The sequence below is a fragment of the Peromyscus maniculatus genome, chromosome 3 (genome assembly GCF_049852395.1).
Source record: "Peromyscus maniculatus bairdii isolate BWxNUB_F1_BW_parent chromosome 3, HU_Pman_BW_mat_3.1, whole genome shotgun sequence".
Classification (NCBI taxonomy): Eukaryota; Metazoa; Chordata; class Mammalia; order Rodentia; family Cricetidae; genus Peromyscus; species Peromyscus maniculatus.
The window spans coordinates 150,028,628-150,053,349 of record NC_134854.1 but is presented as its reverse complement, the minus strand read 5'-3'; the positions used below and the strand labels follow the sequence as shown (position 1 = coordinate 150,053,349).

Sequence of the window (24,722 nt, the reverse complement as noted above, 5' to 3'; positions counted from 1 at the left end):
GACCCATAGTCATTTCTGCATGAGGGTTCTTAGGAAAAATATGCATGGTTGCCAGCTGGCATTCATGGTGATAGGGGGTGCTTGGAAGGGATTTGCTGTAAAAAGGTAAATATGAATGACTTGAAAAGGAAGAAAGACATGTACAGTTTTAGCAAGTAGAAAAAGTTAATTCTGTTGTGATAGCACTTTGGAATATTTTGGTGCCTTGAGGCTCTTCTGTGTCTCCAAAGAAGTCTGGACTTTTATCATAGACCATTGAGAAAAAATGAATCTCCGGGCCCTTCTCATCTAGAAAGAAAGATAAGTAATCAAAGTATTAGATTTTGGGGGGAGGTATATGTGGTTTGGATGTGTTCTGTGTACATGTTCATGGGGGTGCATGTATGTGGATATGCATGAATGGCTATATGTGTGTGGAGGTCTGATGTCTTCCTTGATCATTTGCCACTTTCTTTTGAGACAGGGTCTTTCAGTGGACTTAGAGGTCAGAGCGCATCAGCTGGCGCGTCTGGCTTGCCATTGAACTCCATGGGTCCTCCTGTTTCTTCCCCACTCTCTCCCCAGCACTGGGGTTATAGATGCCTGCCCATGCTCCCAGCTTTTACATAGGTTCCGGGAATCCAAACTGAGGTCTCTTTATACAACAGACACTATCCAGTAAGCCATCTCACCAGTCTCTAGAATTTTTCCTTTTTAATTTTTTTCTGTAGTGTTGGTGATTGGAGCCAGGGCCTTGGCATGCCCTCCGTCCTGAGCTGTGCTTCAGCCCAAGAGCTGTTGGACTTGAAAAGCACAAAGCACCAAAGAATGCCCTCCTATCAGTGCAGAACTATAACGAAATGCCTCCCAGATATCGAGTTACCATGCCAAGTAGTGTCCCGCATAACAAAAACCCACAATGACTTCATCAGACACTATCAGAGAAGGAAAGACGTCTTATTCTGGTCTTAGTGTCAACAAGGAGGAAAGGAAACCAAATGCCTCACAGGGCCCCATGACACTTTTGCCAGTTGTTCTTTGGAATGTGGTTTACAGAACAGTGGACCTGCGGGCAGGCAGAAGACAGCGGCCTCTGGGTGCCGCTGTGAGGAGCAAGTAGGTGGTGGAGAAATGGAGAGAAAGAGATGCAGAGCGGTTCATGTGCTGTGGAGAGAGGCGGAACTGGTCAGGCAGCAGCAGTGAGAAGCAGGCTGATATGAGTGGCCTGCGCTGCCACCTGAGGCCCTGTGAGATCTGGGCCTGTGTGGTCACTGGGGGCCATGTCTGCGTTTGTGGCCCCACTGCAGCTGGGGTCTTGTGTTGATGTCTGTGGCCCGTGTTACCACCAGAGGCCATGAGAATGCTGCCTAAAGCCCTGTTGATGTCCAAGGGCCCTGTTGATCAGGCCTCGCCCCTCACTGGCCCCCGGGAGAGTGGCCCTGCCCCTTCCCTGGAAGCAGTGGGAGAGCGGGCTCTGCCCTTTACCGGAGAACTGGCCCCAGTGGTGTGGCCTGAACATGGGAGAGCCGGCCTTGCCCCTTGCTGGTGGCAGTGTGACAGAACAGGTAGTGGTGTGGGCACGGGAGAGCTGGCCCCAATGGCATGGTCAAGGGAGAGTTGGCCCCACTCCTCGATGGCTGCCAAGGGGAGAGCTGGCCCTTGCCTGAGTTGGGTCCCAGCAGAGGCCAGGGCTAACCAATTCTGCTACCACCCAGGCCTGCATCCAGAGTTTTGAGTTGGCCCACCCCAACATCTGTGACGTGCTGGAGCAGTGAAAGGACCAGTTTTGCAGAACCATAGCTGCAGGATTTCCATGACTCTGGGCGACAGCAGGATGGGTACCTGAGATGAGTCTTGGTGAGGGTTCGGTATTGATGGTATAGCAGAAGCCAGGGGCCTTGAACCAGACCAACGACTCATTGCAAGGAACATATACAAGTAAAACTGTTTGGGAAAGGGTATACCTGGGACACACTGCTGCTCCCAACACCATGACCAACACATATGTGATGGAGAGGTGGGCAAGGCAGAGCAAAGTGGGTTTTTTTTAAATCATTTTTCTTCTGGGGGGAAGCTACAAGGATGGAGGGTGGACATGGAAAGACTGAGAAATGAGTGGGATAGGATGCATGATGTGAAATTCCCAAAGAATATAAAAAAAATTAAACACAAAGAACAATGGGCCCCTGGCCAGGGAGAAAGAACTGCAGAAGCTTTTGTGCAGGAGAACCACCCAGGTGTGGGGTTGCTTGCAAGCTTGGCCAGGTAGCGGCTGCTGCAGCCTTGGCTGGACTCCATCTGGCTCAGACAACACTCATAACACTGCTGGGTTAGCTGTCACGTGTGGTGATGGATGATGGCTGTGGCCTGATTCTGAGGCATGGATCCACTGCAGTGTGCTATGGTCCTGTGTGAGTCCTAGGCACATATGAGGAGGCGAGGATAGCACACATCAGCTTATATGCTGGAGCAGACCAGGCTTGGCACCTACATCTTCCCAAGCAGTGTGGCCTATAGGTCAGGGAAGCTGCATCCTTATTCTGGACCACTGGATTGGTGATAGTGATGAGGCAACCAAGGAAGTGTTTGATTCTGGGATCCTAGCATGGGCCCTTGGGCAAAATTATAGAGTCCCAGAATAGGATGGGTGGGAACATAGAGGCCTCCTGTGTTTACAAGTCACCTCCTGTTGTGGGATATTTTGATCACACTCTGACACTCCCGAGACCGATGAGGTTAAACCTTGAGTCAGAGGGTGGCATCAACATTCAGCTGGCTAAAATTAGAGGTTTTGGTGGACCCAGATTAGGATAGACACAGGAAGGGATAGGGAGGGGCTTAGATTCTCAGGCTTTTTCAATCTGGAAGTGTGGAGAGACAGGGTCAGTTGATAGCCCCTCCATCGCTCTTTGGATTTATCAGATTTTACCCCAATATAGGACTCCCAAGTTTTATTTACGAATAGAACAATGTAAGTAATCATTTCCTCTGGTGCTTCAACATATTCGATGTTTTTGTCATATAGTGAGTCTAACTAAACCTGGTGACAGCATCTCCAGCTCTTCAGTGGTGTCTCACAGCACTAGAGAATTTTGCCCCATGATACCCTTCCCCAAGGGGCTCCTTCCAACCCTACATGCCACCCAGGCACCAACACAGCTCCACTCCACAGTTCTCAGGAGGCATCACTGGCAGTGTCGCAGCCCACACCTGCAGGTCCAGCACCATGGAAGCAAAGACAGGGGTTGTTTTCCTAGTTCCAGCCCATCCTGGATCACACAGCAAGACCCTGTCTCAAAACCAAGGGCTGTGAATGTGGCTCAGTGGTAGAGTGCTGACGCAGAACCTGCTGGGATTGGAACCCAGCACTGGAGAAAAATACCAAAAAGGTGTGTGTGTTAGAGGCAGACCTTTCCATATGGGGACAGATCCTGTGGTTCTCTGTGTGTGGGTCCTTTCTATACCCCAGGGACTTTACACAGTTCTTGTCTCCATGTATCTGTATCCACTTGTCCTCAACATGGCTCTCTACTAGAATTAAACTCTTAAAAACTCTTGATGCCCTCATCAACTTATCACTGGAGGAGGAACCAAAGAGTTGGTGTGGTTAAAGCTCCCTCATCATACAGCTAAGGTTGGAGCCACTGTCCTGTTCTTTGAGCTCAGTTAACTTCTCCAGAGCTGTGTATGGAATAAGGCATCCGGGACTTCCACTTTGATTGCATTCTGAGGGCAATTCTTTGGGTTTTGTCTCTCTCTGTACATCTCCCCCATGTTGTTTGGTAGAGACAATACCCCAAAGAGTTAGCTTAAAGGACTACATGAAAACCTGTTCAGATATAGAGACTACAACACATGATAAACACTTTATAAAGTTTAACTCATGCTCCAAGACAAACTGTAGGAAAGGTTCACATATTTGTGTTCTTATCATCAGGTCAGCATTGTTCTGAGCACATTATGTGTGCCATTCAACACATTCTGTTCTGTTCAAGGTCGAGTGCAAGGCGAATGAGCTAATGGGTTTTCAGGACCACTTGACCACAGAACGCATCAAACACACACCATGACAAATGCTGAATGCCTTTATCATCCCATGTTTTCTCACTTGCCACTAAACTCTCTACAAAGCTTTACAAACATTCTGTTCCAAGTGTTCAAGGTGACTAAAAATTGAGAACTCAGCAGAAGTCTGGTGGGTTCTGTTGCCTTGTTAAGCCAAGTTCCGATTATTAAGAGATGCGCGGTCAGTATCATGTGGAATAATTAAACTAATTTGATAAGAGGATATGCTGATACTCATGCAAGAGACAGGAAAGGGCTGGCTCCTCAAGAATGAGGGGATGGCGAGAAAACAGTCCTTGAAAGGGCCTACTGTGCATTTTTCATACAGCGTGGGTTTTCACAACCCTAGGCAGTGAGTGTTCAGGTAATCCTTGTGTGTGTACACATGTTCATGCATGTGCACGTGCACAAGTGTGTGGGTGCAAGTGGAGGTCTGAGCCATCGCTCCACCTCCAGCATTCAGGAGTAACAAATTACTCCAAGTACCACCTTTCAGTTTGTGAATTTGTAATGAGGTGAGTGCACAGCAGGGCCAGTGTCTCTGCTTCCGGAGGGTTCAAGGGGGCGGGAGCATCAACCATGATAGGTCGCTCACTGGCTCACTAGGTTCCTCTGGCCACTGCAGAGCAACCCTCCTGGCCTAGATACCTCACTCAGTGCCCCAGGCTGGCTTTGAGCTGGAACAGAAAACTCTTGCTGTAAAAACACAGCTCTCCATGTCCCTTCCCCATTCCAACAGGAGCTGTGTCTGTACTTGGGGAGAAGCCAAGCACAGCGAAAGATTTCAACGGAGAACTGAGGAAACACCCCCACTGAGGTTCTCATAGCAACATAATCACGCACAGCAGCAGCCTATTTCGGTGGGAGCCTGCTTCAGCTCCCCTCCTCCCCTGTTAGTCACAGAATGGATGAACAAGCAGAAGGAGGGTGGGGTGGAGACAGTGTTGGGTTGGAAGTCCGGGAGGCTGGAGAGCTGGTTTCAGAGGCTCCCACAGCTCGTCAAAGGATCATAGACTAATGTCCCCTTTTCTCTGACCCAGGGGCCTTACCTGCAAGAGGCCTGGCCCAATGTGTGGGCGGGGACCTTGCTTTTCTAGTCTTATTTGATTGTACAAGTATCGAGCCTCTTTTGATCTAGCATCAGAGTATTTTTTTTTTTTTTTTTTTAAATCTGGGAGAAGGTGCTTGGAAAACAGGAGGCACCAGAGGGCAAGAGTCACTCTTTAGATGCACTTATGCCCCCGCTCCCCTATATAACTTTTGGAAGAATGGCAGGATGGTAGTGAAGAGGGACCAGGTATTGCCAAAGATCTGCTCATTTGCACCCAACTCAAATTCAGGTCTGTGGACTGAGAAGGCTGAGGTTATTCATTTGAATTTACTCTTGTTCGGAGCAGATAATAAATGTGGTTCAGTTAACCCACGCTTCTTGCTGCATTTTCTTTAATCCTTCTCATTCTTCATCGTCTCCTCTTTCCGCTTTTCACTTCGCACCCCCACTTATAGCAATGCCTCTTCTCTTTGCCGGAGGATCTGGTCTGATGGAGGATTCATCATGCTGAGCCCGGTTTGGCCCTTTTCCTCAATGGATCCGGGTTAGATGAGGACAGTCACTCTTACAATTTCAGGCCATCAAAGGTTATGATCAGAGTAAGCAGGACATTTGGATTAGATAAGTCAGACAGGGACCAAAATGAAGAGGGCAGAATGCTCCAGGGCCATCTGTGAGGTCCCTGTCCCTGACCTGTGGACTGGAAAACCTGAATGTTCAGTTGTCTTTGAGATAGCCAGCTAAAGTGTCCTGAGTCCGGCCTCCTTCCCCCATTGTTCTATCCCCCAGTGCCTGACAGATGGCCCGAAAGAGAGAAAAAAGCTCTCAAAGTGAAGACAGGAATGCATTGTATAAAAATTCACACCCCCCGCTGCCGCCCAAACTCCCTTAAAAAAGGATCCAGAGAATCCTAATGGGTACGTGACATCCTCACAGCTCTCTCCCATAAAAGGGACTTCAAGATCTGGTGATGGTGGGGGGAGGGGTCGGGAAGGGGGGGGAGGAGAAACATGTGGGCCCAGGGTAGGGGGGCTGTCAGGAAAGACAGGGATAGGGAAGCTAGACCGCAAGCCCTTTCATTGACTTGTTCCTGATCGTTTTCCCAAGCCACCTCGAGCGGCCACCTTCACCCCAACCCGGTCCTCCTGAGCGAGGTTTGAAGCCCTTTTTAGTCTTGGGCTCGGAGGGTGAAGGAAAGGCTAGATAGTGACGGCCTATTCAGTCCTAGAGTTGAAGGAGTTAAGGACTCCCCCCGCCCCCCATCCAGACACCCATCCTTTTTCACTCCTCAAACCGTAATCCACGAAGGATCCAGGAATCGCCCGGGAGGAGGGGTGGGGGGAGACGACGAAGACGGGGGGTAACGGTGGCCGAGTCTTGCCCCGAGCTTGCCCTAGCTAGGAGGACTCGCACCAGGGCTGAGAACCTCCAAGAGCCTCGCGGACGCAAGCTTCCGGGAGCCTGGCGCGCGGCCCTGCGGCGTGCGCTCAGCCCTAGCCCCCGCGCCAGGTGTGCGCCGCGCCAGGAGCGGAGCGGAGCACAGGCGGCCCCCAGACCCCGCGGTCCCGGGCAGGGGGGCGGGCTGGGGGTCCCCGCCGTCAGCGCCCCGCCACCGCTCGCTCCCGCGCACCTCCCACCCCGCCCCCACTCACCCGCTCAGCCCCCGGGAGCGCCGAGCAGGACGCGTGTTGCTTCGCCCAGCGATCGGCAGAAGTTGGGAGAGTTGGCGTCCGCCTCCCGCCTGCCGGACTTGGGAGCCGCGGCTAGAGCCGGCGAGCCCGCGGGGCCGCCTCCCTCCCGCCCAGCCCGCCGCGCAGGGGAGAGGGGCGCGGAGGGGGTCGCGAGCTCGACCAGAACTTGGAAGTGTGCGAAGGGATGCGAGGCAGATGAGGAGCGAGGAAACGTGAACAAAGTGGCGACCGCAGGAGGGACTCCACGGAGCTCGATTGTCGCGGAGGACGCTCTGGGAGAGGGGCTGGCTGGGGATTTTTTATACCCCTTCCTCTCGCATTCTTTGGCTCTCTTTTAAAGCCACACCAGCCCTCTCTCTTTCTTTACTATCTCGAATCCCCAAACCCTTGCTGGCTCTTATGGGCATGAAACACTCCTCCCGCTGCCTGCTCCTCCGGAGGAAAATGGCGGAGAACGCAGTCGAAAGCACGGAGGTAAGGAGGCGACTGGGCCGGGGCTTTAGGCGACCCTGCAGCCCACCCGGACCCCTGTGTGCCGCCGCTGGTTGCTGCCACTACCGCTGCCTTGGTGTCAAACTTTCCCCATCCCGCTTGTGTCTCTGCCGGGAGAGAGAGAGAGAGAGAGAGAGAGAGAGAGAGAGAGAGAGAGAGAGAGAGAGAGAGAGAGATTGAGATTGAGAGGAGTATGGGAGGGGGCCGACGGTGCATGTCTCAGCGCCCCCCTCTTGAAAATGTAAAAGTCTCTTTCACCCCCATCACCCTCTCCTGCCACCCGCTGCTCCCTTCCTGCTCCCCCAAGTCCCAGACCCTGGTAACCCCGTTCCCTTGCCCGTGTGCACTGGATTCCGATAATGATCCCGGATTCCGGCTTTACTCAGAGCTGGGGTGAGTTATATTAGGGCCCAGGTCTGCTCCCTGCAGTGCCTCGACCATCTCCCACCGCTGCCTGGGTTTTACCCTTCAATCTCGAGGCGGTCCCCAACCTCCGGGTCCCTGCAGCACCGCGGAGAGCTCCCGGCCTCAGGGGGCCGTAACTAGGAGGCGGTACACAAGCACCTGCAACCGGACCCCCTCCAACCCACGTCGGGGCGCGACTGGAGGTCTGCAGTCCACGAGTGCTGAAGGAGACGCGGGAGCGCGCGGAACCCGGGGAGGGCACAGAGACCGCGGCCCCATTCAGCACCAGGGACAGCGCCCGTGCCTGCCGCAGCGGAGCCCGCACAGGCGGTGGGGGTTGCGCGCCCTGGGCTGCGGCGCGAAACGGGTCTGCGGCCACTTGTCCCGCAGCAGCGTTTAAGGAGGCCGCTGTAGCTCCGCAAATGATACTCTTGTCCTCCGTCTTCGGCAACCCTGACCGCAGCCCTTTAGCTGCCCTCTCTCTACTCCGGAGTTGACCCTGATCTTCAGAGAGCCCAGCAGGGCTTTGCTTTGCGTCCCTAGCAAGTCTGTTCTTATGCCTCACTCTGACCCTGCTGTCATCACAACGGGATTGTTCCTCGGCTCTGGGCACCTGTAGTCACGGAGGGAAATGGCGTGGGCAGCCCCCTTACCTTCGCGGAGGAACCGTGCGCCGAGGTGGGGGCGGAGTGGGGTGTGTGTGATCATCCCTTATTCGGTGGCAGGAAAAAGACACAGAGCAAACTCCGGGGCTCTATTAATAGCCCGGTGTCTGGTGGGGCTGCCGTACATTTCACATACGGTAACCCATATGCAGCGTGGGGCGGGGATGGGGGTGTGGCGCGGAAACTGTCCCGGCCTTTCGGAAATGCAAAAGCAATGTGAAGACCCTCCAGGCCTTGTTTCCTAGAGGTCACAACTCATCCCCACCCCACAGTGTAGGCAGCAAAGCTTAAGAATCCCCATTTCCTGGGCCCTAGAGACAGCATGCTTCTGGCAACTGTCGATTTTTGAAACAAACATGCTCTGGAGCTCGAAAGACACAGGGCATTCAGCAGCTAATGTTTTCTCCTTGAGTTAGGGCAAAGCCAGCCCGCTTGTCGTCGTTCCTTGGCCCATCCTCTTTCCCACCCCCTAGCCGGAGATCAGACCTTTGAAACCGAGTAGAGCACCAGGCGCTCAGCTTCGCAGCAGAGCCGGTCTCTCCATTCCCCTCCCCCTCCGTCCTCTGATCGCCCACCCGAGGAACAGGTTTCTAAAAATAGCTTCGAGTCTCAAGGCCGCGCTCTAGTAAAGTGTTGGGCCGCCAGCACGTAGCAGTCCCTGCCGCTCTGTAGCTGTAGCTCTTCCCCTCTGTTCCCCTACCGCACCTCATCTCTGCTTGTCTTAAAAAATAAAATAAAATTAAAATGTGAAAGTTTTCGTGGGCCCTGGTCCGCCATCACCCGGACTGCTGCATGGAGTCTGGTGCAGACCCGGGCCACATTCTGCAGAGTTGGCTGCGGCTCTCTCCCCCTCCGTGAGGGTTAAAGGCGTCCGGAGCAGGCAGAGCGACGCGCGACAGGCTATTTTTACTTGCTTCCCCCGCTGCTCCACGCTCCCCCTTCTCAGCAGTCGCACATGCCAGCTCTGCTCAAGGCATCAATGAAAACAGCAGTAGAGGCGGCGGCGACGGCGGGGGACGGGGCGAGGTGGGGGGGAGGCAGAGAGAGAGATAAAAAGAGAGAGAGAAAGAGAGACAGAGACAGAGAGAGGTGTGGGGGGAGGGAGGGAGCACAAGGCCAGCTTGGTAGGAAAAGACCCAGCTGGGGCCCCTTGGAGGGAAAATGAACCAAAGGAGAACGGAGGAGGTTCAGCTCTCTGCAACTTCCTTGGAGAAAGGATGGAGCACAGACTTGGTCAAACAAACGTGCCCAGCGAGGCATCCAGGCCTCGTGACTACTGCTTGGTTTTCCTCCAGGAACGGGCTGTTTTTGGAATAAGCTAGGAGCAAAACAGTGCTTCCAAAGTGGGGTATTGTGGGGGTGCGTTGCCTGCACGTTGTAGGGCTGGCAAGAGCAACCTTGTGGATGTGTGGAGGTCGAGGTGGCAATGGTTCCTGCCCAGTCCCTAGCAGGTACTCACTCTGTACCCGGAAAAAGTAGGTCCCCAAGACCCCAGGTGGCCTGGCTCTTGCCCTCAAAGAACTCACAGGTTAGTGGACATTCCTGCTGGAGAGTCCCGTTGCATCCTTCCAGGCCTCTTGCTGGTGTTAGCACACGCCTTGTGTTCTGTCTTCATACTAGGGCTGTGAGGGAAGCAAAGGTTAGTATTTGTTTCTCATTTTACTTGAGGCCACAGAGTAGGCTGAGGTCAGGTAGTGTCTACAGCCAGCTGGTGGGTTAAATCAGGCTTGGAACGTGGATCGCCCTCAATTTTGATTCATTGCTCTTTGCCCTACTCTTGCTATTTCTAGCAAGATGCCATGTGTGAATGGGAGTGGTGGGGAGTAGGAGGAGAGGATTACTTTGGAAGGGAAAGAGGCAATGGGGAGGGAGGCTGAGAGCATGGCAGGATGAGAGTTTTGTTTTTTTTTTTATTTTTTTTCATAAGGTAAAGACTTGGAAAGAGATGGCAGTCATCAGGTAGGTGTGGTGTGGTGAGGAATGTGGCGGGGGTGGGGGTAGGTGAGAGAATGTAACAGTATGTACTGTGACCACAGTCTCTGGGCCTGGGAGCAAGGTGAGAAGCTGGGGCATAGAGCTTTGTGGCTACAGTGGGTCCTGGGTGTACTTTCAATCACTTTGATTTTGGTTTCTTAACTTGTTAATCTGAGCTGATTCCGCGTGTGGTGTAAGAACACGACAGGGCGGTCCCTGACCTCACTTTCTGCCTTCTTCTGTGCCCGCAGTCACACTCCTCTTCCCATCAGTCTCCTGTACCCCAGTCAAGCCTTGAACTCTTGAGGGTGACCTTGAACCCCTGATTCTCCTGCTGGGATTATAGGCCTGTGACAGTGTCGGGGATCAAACTCAGGACTTTGTGAATATTAAGCAAACACTCTACCAACTGAGCTACATCTTCAGCCTGGTGCTGGGGCCTCCTGTGACATCTGCAGATCCTCCACCCCCACTCTTTGCAGCTTATCCTCAGTGCTCAAGGAAGGCCCCCTTTATTTCTATGCTAGGACCCTAGCGTCCAGCAGCTGGCCATGCCTGGTCCTGTCTCACCATCCCTGCATGCCCTGCACGGTGCTTTTGAAAGGATAAATCTGCTTTGATAGGTCAGCTCTCTCAAAACTTAGGAGCTACCCCATTCCCCACAAGGCACTGGAGTTCTTAGCACAGTGGACAAAGCCCTTTAACATCTGCCCCATGGGAACCTCCAAGATGGCTAAATTTAGGCTTGAATGCTTTTGTGTTCTTCCCTCCATCGATGACGCTTCTTCCTATTCTCCTTTCTGGGGTAAAAAAACGTCTTCCTCAACCTGCAAGACTCAAATCAAATGTTGCTTCCTCTGGGCAGCCTTCCCAGATCTCTCATTTAGCCTCTCTCCCCAGGGAGAGCAACCTATTGCTCCTTCTTGGGCATTTGTGTGGCCTGCCTCTTGCTTTTCCTATTGCAAGATAATTGTCTTTTAAACATGTCTATTTCTCCAACTGGATATGCAACTTTTTTCTACATGTCTTATTTTTGGCGCAGTATCTGCTGCACAGTAAATAATGTGTAGATAGAATTGATTTGTGTAATTATAAGACTTTCTTGAGCCTTCTGACTTTCTAAAAAATGGGGTTCTCATCTCATATTCTTCTGCTGTGCTTGAGCTAATGCAGTCTTTTAAAACTCACAATGGACAAAGATTCTGGGAATCCAGATGTTGCAACCATTCAAAGCACTCTGGCGCATTCTGGTCATTCATGGACCTATCCAATATTTGGTAATCATTGCCTCTTGCTATGGGATATTCATATAAAAGAAGATAAATGTATTAATCACAAGGGCCTCTTACAAGCCAGGGGGTTAAGGGATTCTTCTCTATTTTTCTTGCTGTACTGGTTCTTGGTGAAAACATGATGCATTATTAATGGGTTAGTGATTCCTTGATTGAGGATCCATCACCCTAAAGGAGAACACCAGGGATAGGAAAAAACAAAACAAAACAGTTTTTAGCAGTAATCATCTCAAAGAATGCTTCTTGGATGTTCTATTGACTTGCTAGTCCAGAAGGAGAATCCTCACAGACTGAGGAGGACCCTTCAGTGATGACAGAGTCTGGGTACCCATGAGCACAGCTGGAGTTACAGGGTAACGGAACTGACTTCCCGAGTGCAATGTAGACTTGTAGTGCCCTTTGGCTTCAGCTTCACTTTTAGCTGAAATGCCTGGCCCCTTCACTCCAGTGTCAGAGAACTGAGAGATAGGAGTGGGAGGATACAGGAGGCAGCTGCTTCTCTGTGGATGGTCCACCTCTAAGTCTCTATCTGAAGAATGTGGCCACCGACACCTACTCAGGCCCAGCAGTCAGTGGCTGGGTTTACGTCCAGTTCTGGGATCCCTGGATGTGTTGCTATGTTGAACCAGCCATGTCATGAGATTGCTGTTATGACTAAATACACTCAGGCTTGTTCTGGGGTTGGGAGACTGGCTCGTTCCTGGCCAACACTTGGTGTTTGACTGTTATCCTGCCGGCTTTTAAGAATCTTGCCAGGAGAAGTTCAGTCTGGGAGGACTCTCCCTTCCTTGCTTCTCTTGTTGAAATGGCCCCTAATCCATAATCCACATCCATTTTTCCTTCTTCAGCAAACACTGATTCCAACCCCGAAGTGAGCTTAAGAGAATTAAGAAGATACCCACATGTTTTTCCCCCCTGGCAAATTTGGCTTTGTAGAGAGTCCTAAATTGGCTTTTGGCTGTCAAAGAGGGTGAAACACAACACTCCTGTCTCCAGTTTGGGAGTGAGCTTCATTTCCTCCTCCCTGCTAACTGCAATGTGAAGCAATTCTCACATACCAGTGTGGAACACGCAAGAATCTGTAAAAACACTGCTTACACCTTGGACTGTACTGTGCCAGCAGGGAGGAAACAGGCAGCTTGACAATGTGTGAGCTGCCAAGGTAACTGCAAGAGGCTATTGTGTGTATAAGACACAGGGGGTTTCATCCTTTCAAACTGAAGCAGTCAACGGAAGGACAGGGACCTCCAAAAAGTTGCTTTGTCATTGCTTTTGACTCTGAATGCTCTTACCTAACATGTCTAGTTGCCTGCCCACTCTGTCAAAGGCTTCGGAGAAAATGGTTCCCCTAATTTCCCAGTTATCTCAGTAGTTGAGAAGTTCTTCCTGGAATCTGGGCCTGTCCTCTCATATTGTAATTACAGCTACCTTTGTAAAACTGGGTGGTTAGGTTTCTAGCTAACAGTTTAGCTACTGACTCCTATTTTTTTCTTCTTTTTTTTTTAAAGACAGAGTCTTATTATGTATTTTTGATTAGCCTGGCATTCATTATGTAGACCTGGCTGGCCTCAGACTTACAGAGCTCCTGCCTCTGCCTCCTGAGTATTGGGATTAAAAGCGTGCTCCATCATGCTAAGCCTATTAATTTCTTTTCTAGTTTGTGTTCAGATCTCTCTCTACTACTCTGAGGTCAGGCTTCTCACAGGGTCATGTAGAAGGCAACATTTGAGAAGATTTCTGTCCTGTATCATCCAGCCTGTCAGCTCTTTCACACATCAAATATCTTTTCATATTTCACTTGTTATTAGAATTCTCTCAAGCATCATGGCTTTTCCCAGATTTTTAATGGGCCACCCATAAGTAAAAATATATCTCCTTCAAAGTGTTATTTGATTAAAGGCAAACAGTTTGATCTTCACATTTTTATATTGTCATAATCTTAGAGCTGAAAGAAACTCAAATCTAGACAAAGAGAGAACAACACTCCTTTAGTCTTAGAGCAATGGCATTTCTGCCCCTTTCAAAGAGAGCGTCAAATTTCTGGTTCTGACTTTTCGAGCATGTTTTCTGGTACATCTTGACCCATAGCATCACCCAAAGCTCTATTTTTCACTACACAGACATTGGAAGTTGTGCACTATGAGAGTTTCTTCCTCTTCATATGACCTTTAGATGCCCTGTTACACATTTCATCCTTTGGGACACTGTGAGACAAATGCTATTCCCATTGTGTAAGTTAAGAAGCCACGGCAAGGACAACTAGTATGACTTTCTAAGGCCCTGACATGAGTATGTGATGGAACCAAGACCCAAAGCTTTGACTCTCTAGTCACCAAGACCTACATTTTGTCCACTTCATGAATCTGGAAAGACATGGGAAAAACCAAAGGCAAGAACTGAAAGATGAAAACAAAGGAAGGAAAATCAGCAGGGTAATGAAGACCTGCAGGCTTGGGAGACACCTAGAAAGAGACCCCAGCCCTGCTCTCCCTTTTCTAGTACTCTCCTGTGGTCTCCACCACCATCTTGCTGCCACCTTCACCTCCGACGTCCTCCGAAATACCTGTGGATAACAAGGACGTATCAGAACCTGTGGAGGAGACAACTATCTCCCCTTCCCCTGTGCATCCATGCAACTCCTCCCGGAGACCGTGTTGGTGGACCAGGAAAGAACACTCCTGTCTAATAAAGTGCAAGCATCACCTTGGAAGTTAAAGTCAAGGCCATGGGCATTACACCTGGACTCTAAGCTAGCTGCTACTTGGTGGGAATGGAGTGTGAACACTGTTTTGTTGTTTGTTTGTTTCTTAAAGGATCTTTTTGGTTTCATCACTTCTTTGCGTTTCCTAGTGTTGTTGTAGTGGAGTACCATAAACTGGGTGGGCTTCAAACAGAATAAATTAGTTCTTTCACAGTTCTAGAAGCTAGAAGTCTGCAATCCAGCTGCCAGCAGAGTTGGTTCAGTCTGGAGGCTCTGGCGAGCATCCTGTCCTGTTCCTTCCCCTTCTCTTAGCTTCCTGTGGTTGCCAAGGGTGCTGGGCATTTCTTGGCTTGTAGACATAGCATTCCAGTCTCTGCCTCCATCTTCACAGGGTGTTCTGCTGTGGTGTGTGTGTGTGTGTGTGTGTGTGTGTGTGTGTGTGTGTGTGTGTGTGTGTGTGTGTGTGTTAAAAGGCCATTTGCCACATTGGCTTATCTGCCCTCCCCCACTGCAGTTGGACTTCATCTTAACTTTATCACTTCTATTAGGATTGCAATCCCAAATTCAGTAAGTTGCTGTTTTAGGATTTCCATTGCTGTGATACAACACCATGATCAAAAGCAACTTGGGGAAGAAAGGGCTTATTTCAGCTTAAAAATCTCAGGCTATGCTGGATCACCGAGGAACTATTTTGTTGTGGGATATCTTGATCTCACTCTGACAATCCCAAGACTGACAATAAAATTTACTTCAAATTAGAGGATGGAACTAGCTACTAGCTGACCAAAATTAGTCACAGAGGTTTTGGAGGACCAAGGACATATAGAGAAACACAGGAAGTAGTAGGGAGGGGCTTAGGAGATTCTTGGCCCTTTTGGATCGAGGAAGGAGAGAGAGGAGGTCACTGGTTGCTTCTCTACTGCTTCTCTCATCAATCAAGTTCTTACCCTGATATCTGACTCCCAAGTTTTTATTGATAAAGAATAATTAGATAAACATTTTATCTGGTGTCCAACATTTGTACACTGTGTAAAGATGTATTTCTGTGATTGGTATAGTAAAAAGCTGAACACTCAATAGCTAGGCAAGAGGTTAGGTAGGACTTCTGGGGACAGAGAACTCTGGTAAGAAGAAAGGCGGAGTCACCAGTCAGACACGGAGGAAACAGGAGAAAGGTAATGCCATTTGGCAGAACATAGATTAATATAAATGGGTTAATTTACATTATAAGAGCTAGTTGAGAACAAGGCTAAGCTACGGCTGAGCTTTCATAATTAATATGTTTCCACGTTGTTATTTGTGAGCTGGTGGCTGCTGAAAAAGCTTGCTACACTCTTGGCTTGTTCCCTACAGCTTGCTAAGCCTGCTTTCTTACACAACCCAGGACCACTTGCCAAAGGGTGGCCCCACCCACAGTGGGCCAGACCCTCTCATATCAATCATTAATCATGAAAATGCCCCATACACTTGCCTACAGGTGATATGATGGAGGTCTTTTCTCAATTAAGGTTCCTCTTCCCAGATGACTGTAGCTCACATCAAGTTGGCAAGACTCAAAACCAAACAAAAACAAAAACTAAAAAATGAGAGACAGAGACAAAACAAAGCTAACAACAACAAAACCCCAAAACCACCACCACCACCACCACCACCACCACCACCAAAAACATCCAAGTCAGTCACTTTCATAAATACATCTTTTCAGGGATACAGTTCAATGTCTAGGTTCACTCAATACAATGCCCACCACACAGTAAGCTGAATACAGAACCTGGCTGACGAATGACTGGACAGTTGATTATCCAGTCCAGGCCATTTCATCACTCCTTCCCTTTCCCCTCTCCACACTGATCTCTTTCCCTTCGCTTAGCTCCCCACCTGGCCCAGGGTCTCTTATTGTAGCTTTTTCCTTAGGCTGAAGCAACGACCATAGGCACTACCATGTTTAATGTTTATACTTTCATTTCCACTGGGCACAGTAAATGCTGGGAGTGGGGGTAGGCACTGTTTTCCTTAACAGCAGCAGTAAAAAGCAGGCCATATCAATTGCATTTTAGAATTGAGGAAATTGCACTGGTTAACTATCTTGACCAAGAGTATACGGTTGGTAGGGAGCTGGGATGTAATGTTTTGAGTTGGAATGTGCTCTGTTATTGACACATGGTCTCTCTTTCCCCTTCCTTTTTCTCCATTTCTGTCTCTCCCTCTTCAATAGGTTTTTGGTACATGTGTAGTGTATGCATTGCTCAAATGTATGTTGCACATGTATACACGTAGAGGCCAGAGGTCTGTATCAGGTGTCTGCCTTTATCATTGTCAACCTTATTTTTTAAAAAAGCCCTCTCTCTAAACCTGCAGCTTGCCTACCCAGCAAGATAACTGGCCAGCAAGCCCAGGGATCCTCCTGTCTCCAGCTCCCCCTTAATGGGTGTTGGGGATCCAAACTCAGGTCCTCATGCGTCCATGTCAAGTACTTTACCAATGATGCCACCTCTTGACTCTGTCCTCTCTTTTATGGACACTCCTAACTTTAAGCTTGTCTTTCTTTTTGCTCCACACCAGCTCCTACCCACCAGATAAACTTGCAGGCATGAGGAAAAACACACAATTGATTGACATCTGCAGACCCGTAACTGGACTGCAGTGGGTTAGCTCCCCAGGGGATTTGTTTGGGAATTGCCAGTAAAGTTATTTAAGTGGCAGAGTTGTGAGCCCATCAGTAGCATGCTGGCAAGGCTACTCTGGGTTGTGGTGGGGGCGGGGGGGGGGGGGGGGGGGGACACAGCCAGCCTCTCAGTACTTACTAAAAGTTAAAGCATGAGCTACTGATTTCTTGTGCGAGAGTCCAGCTCTGACCTGCTCCCACCTTTCAAAGGGATCTTGGGTGGGTGAGAGGAATGAGAAAATATTAGAGAGGTAGACCTAGATGACTAGGAAAAAGACAGAGACCCAGGATAGCTTCAGGAGGGTCCTGGGTCAATACCCAACAGCCCAGAGATTTATTCAAAAGGCTTTTTATAACATGCTAAGAGGAGAGGCAAAAGACTTCCTCCTTGCAAGATCAAAGCACACCATACAGCCAAGTGTAGACCCTTCCAGATAGCACCCGTGGCCAAATCATCTTCTTACGCAGCCCTTCTGGGTAAAGCAAGCTCAGATTTTCTGACCCTGAGTAAGGTCTCACTAGATAGCCTCTGTGGGCCTCCACATTCTTGGCCTTGAGTGAAGATTGAATGCAGACTCTTGACTTTTCTGGCCGAACTGTGTGTGAGCTTAGCTACCTGCTGCTTGCCAGCTCTCCCAGGTTTCTCCATGTATCCACACCTGGCATTCATCCATGATCTGTAACAGCATTTCATCTCTTAGGGCCATTCTGAGTGGTAAGTGGGTTTGATCATATAAGTACAGTGTTTAGCATGAGGTTTATGCTCAGGAGCATGAGCTATCATTAATCACCTGGGCTTATCAGATGGAGTCTTAAAAGAGGGAGCAGACAAAGAACCTTAGCTGATGACATCATGCAGTCAGTGCAGCAGAGGCAGGAGCTGAGCAGCTGAGGAAAGGCTTAAATTCAGGTGGTCCAAAGACAGCTGGACATAGGACTCCTGAATATTGCTGCCCTGGGATGCCCTGTTCCCGTGGCAATACCCTTGTCACAGGAGGATGGGGATTCTCTGTGGCTCACAGGCTGACCTACAGCACTGGGAGCTCATTCGCCCTGGAGGGTCAGCACTCTGGTACCTGGTAATATCTACAACAAAAGTGCAATCTCTGAGCATCCCTGCACATCTGAGGGAAATGGAGATGGGGACATCAGTTGGCCAGATTATGGTGAGCCAGAGGAAGCACATAATGGCTCAGGTGCCTTTGAGATCCTCCACAACATGTCTCCTTAAAACAAACAAACAAACAAACAAACAAACAAACAAACAAATAAACAAACAAACAAAAACAAAAAACCCCACCCTTACCTGTTAATTACCGTACGAATGTAGCACTCTCCTTCATGTTCTTAACAGAGAGAAACTGAGGAGAGAGATGTCCAGTCTCACAGGACAGATTGGGTGTTTAATTAATGAGTTAAGCATCCTCCTCTCTTGACCATAAGTCCCTTAGGAGAAGAGTCTGTGTGATTGGCCTGGCCCAGGCTAGTCCAGTTGAGTAGGACCAAATTGGGCTAATGGCACTACAAAGGGAGTGGCGATTAGCAAATTCATTAATTAGGGCCCTATTTGCCACTGTATTGTGGGAGATAATTTCCGGCTGGATGAAGTGAAGTGGTGGCCTTTCAAGATTAGGGCTCCCAGAAAATGAAAGGCTGGAATTCCCGCAGATGCCTTCAATTCAAGGACTCCATCTCTCCCCGACAAGCAGTTATGACAGTAATTCTCTGAAGAGGCTCAATCAGAGAATACACAAATGATTAGAGCCCAGGACAAGTGCAGATGGGATTTTAATTGAGCACTATCCTGTGTCAATATTAACACACATCCGTCCAACTTTTGCCCACAGGTGCGTGTGTAAACTAGGGAAAGGAGGACTAGTTAATGGCTGAGTGACAGTGACGTTTCACCTGTGTCCCACACAGGCACCAATCCCCTTGTATTAGAATTTCTTTCCATGCCCCTCTGCTCACACTGGAGCTGAAGGCCCCAGTGTGGACCTGAGGTGATTTGGGGCATCAGTTTTGAGTTTTCATCCCTGTGGGATTACCAAGAGCATTTTACAGGATCGGTATTACGTTTAATAATGACTTTGGACATAAAGAAGCCCGACAAATGTTTTCTCTTTTTGCTTCCTCTTATAACTTTGCTCGCCCAGCTTTTGTTTTCGCTGTTAGTGGAAAATTTATAGTTCAGAGTGGGAACAGTTGCTTCTAATGTTCTGGGAGAGCTGATGTGACTGAGAGGCTCCTGGCAGGCTGTGGTGGTGGGGGATGAGTGTGCTCCTGTAGGGGTCTTCGTACCCATGTCAGAGGGGGTAGGTACAGTGCACAGACAGTCATGTTCACGTCCTTACACACTCATCAGAGGTGGCTTGAGATTCCTTTCACAGAATGCATGAGGGCAGTTTTAATGGCTGGCTGGAGCTGCTGAGATAGAGGTGGCGCCTGAAGTCTCAGCACGGGGGAGCATGTTACATGTGGGCCGTGGTTAGAATGAGGCTGGTGGATTAGTTACCTTTCCTGTCACTGTGATAAAATACCCGGCAGTAGCAATTTAAGGAATGGAGAGTTTATCCTGGCTCACAGTTTGAGGGTACAAACCATCATGGTTGGGGAAGTGTTATGTGACATTTTGTTTGTGTTCTGACAAATAAAGCTTGCTTGGAGTCAGGGGGTGGAGCTAGCCACTAGTTAACCCTGTGGAGGTCTGCACAGAGAGGAGACAGGAAGTGATAAGGCAGGGCAGAGAGAGGATCTAGACAGTTTTGAACGGAGGAACCGGAGGGGTAGGAAGCGATTGTGGCTGCTCCCCTGCTTCTCTGATCTTTCAGGTTTTTAGCCTGATATCCGACTCCTGATTTTTTATTGATAAGATTAATTAGATTAATGCTTCAGGGAAGGGTGGAGAAGGGGCAGGGAAAGAATGACTGTGAGGCTGCTGGCCACACTGTCTGCAGGCGGGAGAGAGAGAGCTGAATGCTGGTGCTCCATTTGCTTTCTCCTTTCTATTCAGTCCAGGCACCCAGCCTAGAGGGTAGTGTCACCCATATTTAAAACAATCTAGAAATCCCTTTAAGACTCACCCAGTGGTCTTTCCTAGGTGATTCTAGGTCCTGTCAAGTTGATAGTTAAGATGAATGGTCACAGGCAGCTGTGGGGACAGTTGAGGCAGAGCCTTGTGGAAAGAGAGCTGGGTTTGGGGTTAGAAAGGTTTTGCAGCCTCAAATCTCCACCGTGTGCTATTGTAAGGTGCAATGGGCCCCCTGAGGGCTGGGATCTGGGCTGCCTTCTTTCTCTCCCGGGCTTTCTCCAGGTGATCTCATCCTTGCTCCCGGCTTCTCCTTGGTTCGTATGTGGTTAGTGTGCAGAGGGTCAATGGATTTGGAAGCTTTGTCCTCAGAATGGCGGGAATGGAAGACGGATCTTTGAGAGGTGGGGCTGGGGTGAAGATGGTCAAATCACATGATAGACGTGAAAGAAATTACCTTTGTGAAGCCCATTGCCATGTACCAGTGATAGACACAAAGAGGCCGGGCAGAGTGGAGTCCTACTCGAGTGAGTCTCGTAGGTTGTACTCTTAGTACTATGGGACTATAGTCTCATTCTGTTTCCTGGTTTGAGAGGAAAAGGTTCGTTTCTATGTATTGCTGCCATGACGTTTTCACCTGTCTTCCCTCACCAGAAGCCAAGCCAGTGTGGCAGCCCAACCTCAAACTTTGAACCTTGAAACGGTGAGCTATGGAAGTCCCTTTTCATAAGTAGCCTGCCTCCGGTGTTTTGTTCCAGTATTGTGATGCCGACTACTATAGCTTCCTTCCTGGATCATCTGCAGCTGCTTGTCAACCTCAGAGTTGCAACCAAGCTTTCTCCTCCAAGTTCACCCTGCATGTCTGACTGCCTACAGGACCTCTCCACTTAGATGTCTGACTGGAATCACGGATTTCTCAGGTGTTCATCTCTAGGCTTCCTCTCCTTCTTCTAGCACACTTTCTTCTGCTCTGTGTATTCTCATCTTGCTGAGCATTAAGTCACCAAAGCTACAAACCTGGACTCTTCTGTGGTGGTATTGTGTTCCCCAAAATATTGTGCACTCTAATAAACTTATCTGTGGTCAGAGACAGAACAGCCACAATATTAAACATAGAGGATAGGCAGTGGTAGCACACGCCTTTAATTCTAGCATTCCAGAGGCAGAAATCCATGTGTTCAAGGATACAGCCAAGCGTGGTGACTCACACCTTTAATCTCAGAAAGCGAGCCTTTAATCCCAGGGAGTGATGGCAGAAAGCAAAAACGTATATAAGGCGCGAGGACCAGAAACTAGAAGCATTTGGCTGGTTAAGCTTTTAGGCTTCTATCAACAGTTTAGCTGAGATCCATTTGGATATGAGGACTTAGAGGTTTCTAGTCTGAGGAAACACGATCAGCTGAGGAACTGGCAAGGTGAGAAAACTGTGGCTTGTTCTGCTTCTCTGATCTTCTAGCGTTCACCCCAATAACTGGCCTTAGGTTTGATTTTATTAATAAGACTTTTTAAGATTCATGCTACATCTTCTCCTTCCTTTCTCTTTAACAAGGCCTGCTGTGTGTGTGTGTGTGTGTGTGTGTGTGTGTGTGTGTGTGTGTGTGTGTTTCATAGATATGTGTGGTATATGCATGTATATATGTAGGTGCCTGTGCCCAAACATGAAGAGGCCAGAGCAAGACAGGTCATGGGGCATCTTTCACTATCCCTTTCTGCCCTATTGCCTTGAGGCAAGGTCTCTCACTGCATGGGGGCTCACTGACTAAGGCCGATGGCCATTCAAGCTCTCAGAATCTGTTTTCCATCTCCTCTCAATGTTGAAGTTACAGACATGAAGTCATGTCTGACTTTTTATATGGATGGGTGCTTGCATAGGAAGAGATTTTACCCATTTAGTCATTTCCCAGCTCCACTTAGGCATCTTAGGTACTTGTTACCTCCCAACCCAAGTCTGCTCTCCATGTTCCAGGCCCACTGTGGTAAGAACTGTTAAGACACAGAACTCAGCAAGGGCTAGGAGCCAGGGCTTTGTCTGTGGTGACTGGGACTTCCTGGCCCTTTGGCCACAACAAGAGACAGTAAAGATAACCAGAGGGGCCTGGAAAACCTCCCTGGCTGGAGGCAGGTGCCTGAGAGTCTGGATCCACCAGTACACTTCCCCTACCTGGTCTATCATCCCTGTCTGCTCTGAAATTAAATGTCCCTAGTCAAGGGATCAGAACTGCCCTGAGACTCTGACTCCTAACTATATAGTCCTGTAGTGCCTCTGTACAGGGAAGTGGACGTGACAGCCTGGATCAGTCACTTTCCTTGTCATTCTAACAGACACATTAGACAAACGTATGGGAGAAAAGGCTTGTTTTGGCTCATGGCATCAGAGGACGCTGCCCACGATGGAAAGGAAGGCATGGTGTGTAGGGGGGACGTTCCTTGGTCTCGCCCCGAACAAGCCCCTCCCACCTGAGGTCCTGCAGCCACTTATAAAATAATCACCCAGAGGCTCATATTAATTACCAGCTGTATGGCCCAGGCTTCTTGCTGGCTAGCTCTTACAACTTAACTCAACCCATTCTTATTAATCTATGTTTCACCATATGGCTTCGTGGCATTACCTGCTCTCTCGCATCTCGCTTCTCCTGGTGGTGGCTCACAGAGTCTGCCCTGACTCCTCTTTCTTCTCTCTATATCTCTCTTGGATTTCCTGTCTGGCTTCATTCTGCCCTGCCATAAGCCAATGCAGCTTTATTTATTAGCCAATGGGAGCAATACATATTCACAGCATACAGAAAGACATCCCACAGCACATGGTGGAATAGTTCTGTACTCATGGGAGCTTGTGGGAGAGATATTCACATCATGACTGGGTCAGGAAGCAGAGAGAACTAGCCCGGAAATAAGAGTCGAATGTGATCTTCAAGGTGTACCACCAGCAACCTACTTCTACCAAATAGGGCCTGTGTCCCAAAGGTTCCATGACCTCTCAAAATAGGGCTACCAGCTGGGGACCAAGTGTTCCCGCACAGGAGCCTATAGGGGACATGTCATACAGAAGCCGTCAGACTTCTCTTTCTACTCTGGCCCAGGCTTCTTGGACGGCACCTGCTCTTGGTTCAGCATTGCTTTTTACTCATTTATCTGCTTAGTTAAAAATAGATTCTTGCTACTCTCCAATGTAAAGAAACCCAAACTGCGTGGGCAGCTAGCACTGAGGAGCACTGTGATTTTTGCCGCAGGGCACTCTGGTGGCTTGTCTCGTAGGCTGCACCCTGCTCCAACTCCCTCAGTGATCCAGAATCTAGAGCATTTCAGGTCCATCCCCCAGCTCTACACTGTAGGCCACACGATCTGGTGCGGCCAGTGGGGACCTGTCCTGAGCCCTAACGATGAACTGCCTCCTTGTTCATTTGCTTCAGTTTCTCTGGTCCTCATGTGATGCCAGATACTGTGGTCAAAGTAGAGAACCAAGAGGCAGAAGCCACAGTCTGGATTCTGTTGTTGGAGGCTAGCAGACAGGGAGCACTGTGGCTTCTCTGAAAAGCAGGCAAGGTGACTCCTATCCATCCTGCTTTATGGAGTGGCCCTTTAGTAACCAGGGATAATGGCATCAGAACATTTTTAAAGTGTGATGTCAGGAAATAACAGCTCATTAAGCCTTAGTGGAAGTTAAATAATCTTAGGACAAGGGTCACAGGATTCAAAACACTGGAGTTAGAGTCCCATCCAACAACTGCTCATTGTGTGGCCGCCCTTTGCTGAGACTGTTTGTCCTCTAGAGTGCTGTGAAGCCAAGAGTGATGGAGTCCGAGGTTTTCAGCTGTCCTGCCATTATAGTTCTGATGCTAACCCAGTGGAGCATGCGTCCTCTGTACTGGTTAAGTTTCCTTAACTGTTGGCAGGTGAAGGGACTTTTAGACCTGCCTAACATCTTACCCGACAGCAGGGGTTTTGGGGGGTCCTTTTTGGAGTTCCCATGTATTCATCTGCTCTTCCAAGTGCAGTTTACAGTGACTCCAACTGAACCCCAATAGAGCAGCCATTTCTTCACAGTTCTATCAGATCACCTGTACTTCGTTGTTCCCAGATATCTTTGGAAATCCAGCTCCGGGCTTCCTGCATGTCATTTCCCCACTTCTAGTTCCTTTCAAGCCTTCTGACAAAGGGAGCCAGAATCTGAAGAAAGAGAGCACCAAATGTCAGCAGCTTTGGGAATATGTTTAATAATGGCTGTGCATTTAGTCCCGTACCTGGCTCAGGCAGACCCATGCCCTATCGTATATCTTTCAAGAGGCTTTTATTCTGTCCAGCTTCAGATAACGAATACTACACTGTAGCATGTTGCTTTGCTCCAAGGAGCCTAAAGTGACTTAGCAGATCTTGGACTCTTTCTCTGGCCTCAGTCTAGAAGAACAAGGAGGATCTGGACAGAGGAGGGGGCAGGGTGGCAGTGACTGCCCCCTGACGACAAGTTGCTCTGTCTGAGTCAGAGTGGGCTTTGGGGCTGGATGTCAGGTGCTGTGTCCATCTTCCAGTCTCTCCCGAATTCACCCCGCCTTACTGGATCCTGCAAGGTGGTGGCTTGTCCCCTCCTGAGGACCAAAGATGTTAGCACCTGGTTGGCTTAGTGTTGGAGCTGGCTGTGGCTCCAGGACCTTCTGGCTCATCTTGCCAGAGGTGCCGGGAATGCCAGGGCTGGGGATGCCAGGGAACAGCTTGGTGC

At 49.4% G+C, this 24,722-nt stretch overlaps 1 protein-coding gene across 2 annotated transcripts in view; it reads left to right on the top strand.

The window, feature by feature from the left end:
- Nucleotides 1–6,841: 6,841 nt before the first annotated feature.
- The window catches only part of Prmt8 (protein arginine methyltransferase 8), a 91,621-nt gene continuing 73,740 nt past the window's right edge, over nt 6,842–24,722 (top strand). For both annotated transcript variants that reach the window (XM_016006398.3, XM_006987869.4), the window contains exon 1: nt 6,842–7,260. In XM_016006398.3, the coding sequence (XP_015861884.1) occupies nt 7,186–7,260 (75 nt within the window). In that variant the 5' untranslated portion in view covers nt 6,842–7,185. The remainder of the gene's footprint in view (nt 7,261–24,722) is intronic.